Source organism: Dioscorea cayenensis, unplaced genomic scaffold (genome assembly GCF_009730915.1).
Source record: "Dioscorea cayenensis subsp. rotundata cultivar TDr96_F1 unplaced genomic scaffold, TDr96_F1_v2_PseudoChromosome.rev07_lg8_w22 25.fasta BLBR01000621.1, whole genome shotgun sequence".
In the NCBI taxonomy this organism is placed as follows: Eukaryota; Viridiplantae; Streptophyta; class Magnoliopsida; order Dioscoreales; family Dioscoreaceae; genus Dioscorea; species Dioscorea cayenensis.
In genome coordinates this window covers 16,203-25,389 of record NW_024087012.1, presented here as the reverse complement: position 1 = coordinate 25,389, position 9,187 = coordinate 16,203, and the positions used below count along the sequence as shown (strand labels likewise).

General features: G+C 29.7%; 1 protein-coding gene across 1 annotated transcript; it reads right to left on the bottom strand.

The window, feature by feature from the left end:
* Nucleotides 1-6,625: 6,625 nt before the first annotated feature.
* On the bottom strand, nt 6,626-8,561 carry LOC120254774 (glucan endo-1,3-beta-glucosidase 8-like). The gene is made up of 2 exons (XM_039262813.1): nt 8,080-8,561; nt 6,626-7,794 (listed from the first exon to the last, which is right to left on the bottom strand). Exons 1-2 carry the CDS (start codon nt 8,403-8,405, stop codon nt 6,675-6,677), a joined length of 1,446 nt encoding a protein of 481 aa, XP_039118747.1. The 5' UTR covers nt 8,406-8,561; the 3' UTR covers nt 6,626-6,674.
* Between the last annotated feature and the right edge of the window lie 626 nt (nt 8,562-9,187).

The following is a 9,187-nucleotide window of genomic DNA, read 5'->3' as shown; positions in this document are numbered from 1 at the left end:
GATTACTTAATTTTATTTTCTTTTCTTTTTATAACAACAATGCGTAGAGATTACTTAATTTTATAAATATAATAATAATAGTAATATATACTAAATTTTACAATGAAATTTTATATTAGATCATAACATCATTGAGGTGTCACAAGAAAAATGCATTGAATCATGCATAATGTACATAACCTCAAGAAACCTATTTATTATAAAGCCAATTCCTCATGTTTAATCTAATCAATAAAACTTCAAATATATATATATATATATATATATATATATATGAGAGTTCTACATGTTTATTATTTATTGAAACTTGATAATAATTTCAATCATTAATGATGAAATATTTAAGATATTGATGGAAATTGAAAGTAGTGTTCGGTGATTGTTGAAACTTCATAATATAATTTTAAACTTGAGGATGAAATTAAAAAGTAATCATTATATATTATTATATATTTATTTATTTTAAAAAATGGCATTTAGTATATTGAATTTAGGTTATAAAATATCATAAAAGACGACAAATGTTCATCCACGGGTAAAAGAAAGGCAAATGAATTACTAAATTTTTCAAACTAAAGAAATGAAATGACCTACAGCAAAAGTAGGGATGATGATAATCAAAATTATGAATGTTCTCATTAAGAAAATTAAAATCATGACTATCACAATATGAGATGAGATACAATCCCCAGATCTTGTATAGTTTGATGATGCTGGATTATTAATTAATAGGTAATAGTAGTTTTTTTCCCTCAAGAATTATATATATCTTAATTCTTACCTTTTTTTTTTTTTACATTGAATTTTTATTTCTTGGTTGTTATAAAATAACTACTCCTTTAAGGATGGCCATGCAAAGGTTTTTATTATGATATGTCAAATTCCACCCAGTAAACATACAGAGCATATATCCCCAAATTATAGTTTCTAAATCTTTCACACTAACAATCTACCTTTTTTCCCCTTAAGGGATTTTAGAAAATTACCAAAACTTTTGTTTGGGTCCACTGCGAAGTTATGGAAATGATTAAAAATATTTTATATCCAGGTTAACTGAGAGCTTTGAGTGCTCATATGTTCAAACAGAATGGGGATGTTTAATTTTTTTTCTTTTATCAAGGTTCTACCAATTGATATATTTTCACAAATTATTGAAATTAAATTTTTGATCTGTATCTTTAATATTTGAAAAGTTATGAAATTCTTTTATCAAGCCTTAATAAATGAACTCACAAAATTCCTTAAATTGGATCTGATTAAATCTTGGTATTGTGTCACAAATCATCTTAATCTTAAGTTTCATCTTTATTGAAAAATTCCTCACTCTTCATCAAGCCATATGAATCGATCTAGAAATGATGAAACACATATTTTATTTACTAAATCACATAAATTTTTAGCCAATTCCATACATTTATTTTATTCATAAGTATGAAATGAATATGAGTTGAAGTATAAATTTTTTTTTTATTAAGAGAAACCCTTCCCAAATTGTAGAAGCTTCTTCTACAGCATACGACTTTCTAGATGGAAATCACTACTTAGTAAAGTTGATTGTTATTTGAATGGTAAATGATAGACCAGGGGTCAAATCTCTGGATTTGTAGTATTATTGTAATATTGTACATACTGTAGAAACACTGTAATAGTATTGTTCATTCATTATTTATTGGATCCCTTGTAGGAGGATGTCATTTTTTCCCCTCCAAGATTGCATCGCTGAGGGATTTATTACCTTGGTTTGGTTCTTATAGTATACTCTAATCGCCTTATATGACATCTAGTTGAGTTAATAAATCCATAAAAAGTTAATAAATCACCGTAATTTGTTTTTGCTAGCTACTGCATAGCTTTGTTATATATAAAAAAATCACCGTAATTAGTGCATCATCATACATGCATGTCCTTTGACAACTCTTGTGACGCGGCACATGTACTCTTTGTCCAAAAAAAAATGGAAAACATGCTCATTATCATTTTATTAAATAATTGCCTCAACTCCTTGATGTTTGAAGAAATCTTCCCCTCCAATTGGGTTTTTTTTTAACGAAAAGGAGACTGTAATAAATAAATAAATATATATATATATATAATGAAGTTTAATTTCATTAAAATAAAAAAAATGAGATCAATTAGTTATTGTTATGATCTTCAAATAAGTGTTACATGTTAGAAAAATATAAATTAAAAAAATCAAAATTGATTGATTGATTTATTTTTGCATGAAAAAATATCTAAAATTTATTGATTTTCCAAAGCCAACCTATTCGAATGATTAGTGGTACTATCCTAGCTTCCTTGGGAGAGGGAGAAAGCAGTAGAGGGTTCAAAATTCATATTGGAGAAAATAACTCCGTGTGATAATTTGGATTCCCTATATGGATCCCAATAACCTAAGATGAGGACGCAAGTGACGTTAATTCCATGCATGCTCTTTAACTAACTAGAGACTTGTCACTATGAAGATTTATTGGTTTTTATTTTTATATTTTTGATCCATTAGTTTCTAACAATCACATGTTCTAAACTAGTTTAAACGAAATACTGAAAGCTTTATAAGTAGGCACACCTTGTCCAACTTTTTTTTTTAATATATATACAAATTTGAATTCAAAATCATGTACTTGAACGAACCAATCCAACACCCATTGATCTTGAATTATAAATATATTGTACAACATTTAGACTCACTTATACTTCCTTATTAAGAGTAAGATAAAAATAATTTATATTTTACTAATTTATACAATAACAAATATAATTTCCATACATAAACTATTATACATAGAGAAAATGACCATACGGACCCTCATTAGTTTCAAAGTGACAAAAAAAAATCCCTAAAAATCACCAAATGACTTATAGAATCCTATTTTTTTTACCTGCTTGCCAAAGCAATCCCTGCTAACATCATATCATTTCAACATTTATAATGATAAAATTGCTAAAGTGTATCACTTGTTAAAACATTTTAATAAAAATAGTATTCGTTAAAAGCTTTAGATATTGAAGGAGATTGACGTAACCTAAATTTTTTTAAGGAATAAAATTATAAAAAAAAATGATCGGTGGCTTCCATATTATTAGTTTATTACGGCTTCATTGGACTAAAACATAATTGAGGTAGTCACAAGAAAAATACATTGAATCATTCATAATGTACATAATCTCAAAAAACTCATTTAATCTAACCAATAAAACTTCTTATATAGATATGAGAGTTCTAGGTGTTTACTTATTTCAACATGATAATAAAATAAAAAAAATGATGAAAATCTATAAGATATTGAAGGAAATCGGAAGTAACGTCAGTTGATTATTAACATAATTTTAAACTAGAAGGAAAAAATAATTACTGCATATTATTATATATATTTATTTTTAAAAATATTATTTATAGTATTGAATGCAAGTTATTAAATATAATAAAAGACGTCAGATGAAGAGGCATACAACCTAACAATTAAAGAAATATCAAAACTAACCCAAAGGACCATTTGGTTCACAAAATATTATATTACCTCTGAAAATTAAGATTGCTAAGAATATAATTCCCAAATTATATTAAAGAAAATATGGGCAACAAGATGTAATATTTGGGTAGTTGGAAATCTTTTATGACAAATTGTATTTTTAGTAAAATATATAAAAGTTAATAATATTTTGGAGTAAATATTAAAATTATTTAATAATTATTTTATTTTAAAAAAATTAATTTTAATATAGTTATTTTTTATTAATATTAATTAAGCCAAACTTAGCTATTTAAAACAAATATTAATTTTTACTTGTTTTTGAAATTTTAAAAAATTGATATTTTGAGATTCTATTGAATTTGAAGGGTATAATAGGGAAAAAATTATATTATATTGAAAATATGAGATTACCACCTATTGAGTTGGTAATGACATTCCAGGTAATATTGTCCAAATTATCACATCATGCGAATATGATATTTCCACTTTATACAACTAAATACCAGTGTTGTAAGATGTAATTTAGACCATTGATTCTTGAAGCGAAATAACAAGAACTTTATGGTGAACTTCTTTTTCTTTTTTGTATTCTTGTTTTGGTTTCCGCTTCTCCTTATCTTTATTGTAAGAGATTGATTCTATTATTTAGTTTCAATAGTTTTATATTTGATGTATTTTTGTAATCTTGTAAATATAAGTATAAAATGTATGTGTATTTGATCCTTAAAAAAATTAATATTGACGATAATTCTTCTCCTTCCTCTTTCTTGTTCATCCATGCTATTTTGCCAATTCTAGATTTTTTTCTTTCATCACAATGTTGCGGATTTCTATGACAATGCAATTGTTTGGATGATTAATAGTAATAGGTTTTTATAATATGAGAGTGGAAGCGTAATATGTTTTTCCCCTTAAAGATTATGGCTTGCAATATAATAAGGAAAAGAATTATGAAAATTAATTTTATATAAAAAATTGAGATCAATTAGTTGTTATTATAATCTTGAAATAAGTACTCCATGGTTAATATACAAATGTAAATTAAACAGCAAAGGTTTTTTTAATTTAATTTTTTTTATTTTTATTTAGGTGTCAGCTCTAAATTAGGCAAAAAAAAAAAAATACCAAAGGGAAAGCTAGACATCTTAATAATTGACACTTTAGACTTGCCCCAATTAATTTTAAATTTTAATTTTGTAAATTATTGATATTCACTTTATACACCTAACTTTATATTTAACTAGGAATTTTTCCCTATTTCGCATTGAAATTTTTAAAATTTTGTGAGTATTGAGGCAATATCATATATAAAATAATATAATTAAACAACTCCTACAGTCCTACCATAAAAACTACTTTCTCCATTCCTTTTTAGTTGTCACATTTAATAAATTCACATATTAAGAAAAGTTGGTTAAAATTGGTTAATTATCTATATTTTATAAAAAAATTTATTACTTTCCAAAATTACCACTATTTAAAACTCAGAATATAGTTTAATGCTTAGTTGATTTTATTTTATTAAAAATTGTACAAGTATATTAAATTAAAGGGTAAATTTGGAACAAATTATTTAATGATGCACAAAGTTTCTAATGTAACAAGTAAAAAGGAACAAAAAAAAGAGCTTTAAAATGTGACAACTAATGGAGGGAGTATTTTATACCTTGGATTTCAAAGGTCTTATGAATATTTATTACATAAATAATTATGTGTAATTAATGTTTTTTAATTATTAATATTATAAGTAATATAAATAAAAACTTAAATATTATTAAAAGAAAAACTAAAATTGTTCTTTGAAACGTTCTAGGAGTAGATTATACATACAGTAATAAATACGATATATTGAAATGTATTGAAAAAAATAAGGGTTATTTTATTATTATTAATTATAAATTCAAATTATTTTATTAATTTTTTTTTAAAAAATATATTAATTGATCTATAAATTTTTTTTTATAACCAAAAGTAACAAACATGTGTTAAGATATTCACAAAAGCGGAAAAAATTCAACAAACACCTATACTTTTATCTCGTATGGGCTTCATTTTAAATTTCATAATCCGGGACACAAATACTTTATTTACTAAAAGGTGGATAAATACTTCATTTTAAAGTAAATACTTTATTTACTTGAGTTATATGGAAATCTGTGATTTAAAATTAAATAAAAATAAAACAAAATAAAATAAAATAAACACTTTGTCTTTAGATCATCTGGCTGCTACAGCGAGAGAGAGAGAGAGAGAGAGAGAGCTTCTCGTCGGAGAATAAGGGCAACGGGGAGTGCTGGAGGCGAGATCGTCCCTTTTGTAAGATCAAACAATACTTTTTTTTCTTTGTATGAGTAATGGATTGAAGTTTCATGTTGATTGAAAATTTTGGGAAATGAAAACTGGTAAAAACAGAGACATGTGTTGAAATCTGATGTTTGTTCTGAAAAGATGGAAAAATTGCATGTCTGTTTTGCTTGTGATATCATGTGGTTGAAGTCTTTTTAGGTAGTTGACATATATTCTGTCAAAATTTTGGTAAATTTGCCTGAAATGATGAAAAGATTTCTATGTTTGTTCTTTTCTTCTGAAATACTGAAGAAGTGTTAATGAATCTAAACTTTTGATTCTTGTTGGTATAGATGTGTTGGCAAATTTTTTATTTTTTTCTTATTTTTGCTGAAAAATGATGAAACAAACATTGGCATTCCATTTATTTTTCAGCCTTGATGATTGCTGATACAGATGTGTGTTGTCTATGCTTTCTCATTCTCATGAAGAAATGAAGAATTTCATAGCTATTTTGTTTGCAAATGATAGAAAATAGTAGGAATATTTCACGTCCTTCCATAAAAGAAAATGAATTGTGTTATTGCTTTGATTCTAGTTGGTAGACACATTTTTGTTGTCAAAATTTGATCTTGCTGAGTTGCTTATTAAAAAAATGAAGAGATTCCATCTTGGGAAAGTGTCTGTTTTGCTTGCAAATTATAGAAATGGTGGGAGATTCTGATTCCATGGAAAAATTTGTTTGGAGGTTTTCTAATTTCATGAAATATTGAAAGAGTAAAAGGCCTGAAATCTTCTGTCAGTGACACCGAACATTCGTCTGATGACAATCATTAAACATGTGCAGACCAAACAAACAACAACTATATATATATAAGCATCTGATCAGAGCTACATGAGAAGGGTTTAAAACTAGAAGAAGAGAAGCATCACTGATACATATAACAGAACAGACATTTCCAACAATGACAAGGATGCGGATGAAGCACTAGAATAATCAAAACCGACAATCTGGACAAGAAAGTTGCATTTACCCTGCGAATTGTTTTGTGTGGTCACCATTGCCAGCCCCTGGAAGTCGCAGCTCCCATCCTTCTGCCCTTGTGTCTGGAAGTATGAATTGAAGGCATACGAAGCGTTGCCCTTCTCATCTAGGCCATTGCAACTAGACCCATAGCCGAGTGCCGTGCAGTCTGCGTAGGTGCACGCAAAGTTCATGTTGTCAATGAGTTTACTGCCGACATCTGCCTTTGTGTTTGGATTGTACACACACCACTGCTGTGGCAAATACTGGACATCCTTCGCCGCAGTGAGTGTAGGGCTGCCGGAGAGGTCGAGCGGGTACTTTGGTTGGCCATCAAAGGCGAAGATCCCCCAATGTCGCTCGAATGCACCTGGGGCAATGCTCTTGGCATCCTCATCAATGAGACCAAAGAGGTAGGTTTCAATGTATGTGTTGGGCCGGAGAGGAGTTCCTTGGTTGGCAGCGAGCCGCTTCAGAAGGCCATTGTAAAACCTCTGAGCAAAGTTTGTGTTGGCATTGATATCGCCGTCAGTTGGCCAGCCAACTTCACCTATAATGATTGGTAAGTCACCAAAGCCGATGCTATTCAGGGCTGATACTAGCGTGTCAAAGTTGGCATCAAACACATTGGTGTACTGAATATTTCCATCGATTACTGGAGGACTAGCACCATCAAAGAAGGCAAAGTCCACAGGGAAATCGGGGTTTCCATAGAGGCTGAGGAAAGGGTATATGTTGACAGTGAATGGAGCACCAGTCTGGTGAAAGAACTCGACCATCTGAGTCATGAGATCTCTGATGTCTTCTCGGAATCTACCAGCTGAAGGAACTGGGTTGTTTGCCGGGGATTCATAGACATCAGCATTGAGAGGAACTGTGACCTTAATTGTGTCTGCATAGCCTGCATCACTGAGGGCACTTTGTATGTTCTTCAAAGCAGGCAAGGTGGTCTTCAGGAAGGAACCATTGTAGGACTTGAGAAAGGGTTCATTGCCAACAGCTACATAACTGCAATTTTTGCAGGACAAATGCATTAACATCAGCAAAAGGTATGTGAATCCAAAATTGTCTTCTTTGTTTGCAGAAATCATAGATTAAGAAAACATTACAGAATTGAGAACCTAGAATAATGTCATGAATTGGTTGAAAATCATTCCTAGAATTAAGAACTCTATTTGCATTGACTGAAAAGAAAACAGTTTGAGATTGTCTGACAAACTGAAATGCTTTGTGAGCACAGCATCTGATTCTAATTCAAAACTCGAAACAATTTGAGAATGTTTGAAAACTCACGTTATATTGACACCACCTTCAAAGTTAAATCTTGTGACATTTTTCTTGACCCAGAGCTTGGCAGAATCATAGTCATTCATTGTAGCGAGCATATCATTTGGGATAGCAACCATGACTTCAATCCCTGATCCGGCAAGCGCACTCATGGTATTATAGTCAGTATCAAAGAGCTTAACTTTCTTAATCCCATTGTCTTGCAGCATTTTCACAATGGTGTGTGGAGGCAATTTACGTGTCGCCATTGTTCCCCAGTTCACTCCAAGCCCTTCAACCAAAGAAGAGCAACAGGAACAACACATCACCATTAACCAAATCAATGACACCATTGGTCTTCTTCTTCTTCTTCTTCTTCTTCGGAAGATACCACCTTTGCAAATAAAACAAGGTACTCTGATCTCTGTCTAGATTTCTTATAATATGGTTGAAGAGAAACCTCTGTGAATTCAGATGAAGAAAATGAGAACTTTTTTTTTCTTTCAGAGAAACAGAGAAAGATGCAACCTTTGATGCAAAATGAGAAGGAGAAGAAGAAATAGGAATTGAATTTCAAAGATGAGAAGATGATTGGGAGGAAATGTGTGAATTCCAAAGGATGAAAACAGGCAAAAAGATGAGAAATTGGGAATTTTGGAGAAGATTAAATATAGAAATATACATGTTCTTGAAGACAGAGATATATAAATGGCAGTTTCATTGGAGGGGTAATTTGGTCTTTTTAACTACGGGAGTCGTGGGGGCCCAAACCACGGACCAACGTGGCACACGTTGCCTCCGTTCATGGGCTTGCATGGATTGAACCCAGACGTGATGATCATTCGTGTGGGATTCCCGTTTCCAATCTGCTTTGGGAAACGCGTTCTCTTCTTCTTTTCTTTGCATTTATTAGTCAGGTATATAGTTTATTAAAAAAAACAATTATATATATAATTGGATATTAGTTTAGGCATTAGAGTTTAAATTTATTGTTGCAAATAAAACCAAAATAAATGCAATAATATTGATTTATATGTAAAATTAAAAATCATCAATTAATTATCCTTTGAAGTTATGGTTGGGCTGTCTTTAATGTTGAAGAGATTTTGTTTTGTGTTTTTTTTTTTTTAAAAAA

Coding starts and splice junctions, on each gene's coding strand:
- LOC120254774 (XM_039262813.1), bottom strand. CDS start 8,405: ATGGTGTCATTGATTTGGTTAATGGTGATGTGTTGTTCCTGTTGCTCT. Junction 7,795..8,079: donor GAAGGTGGTGTCAATATAAC/GTGAGTTTTCAA, acceptor CAAAAATTGCAG/TTATGTAGCTGTTGGCAATG.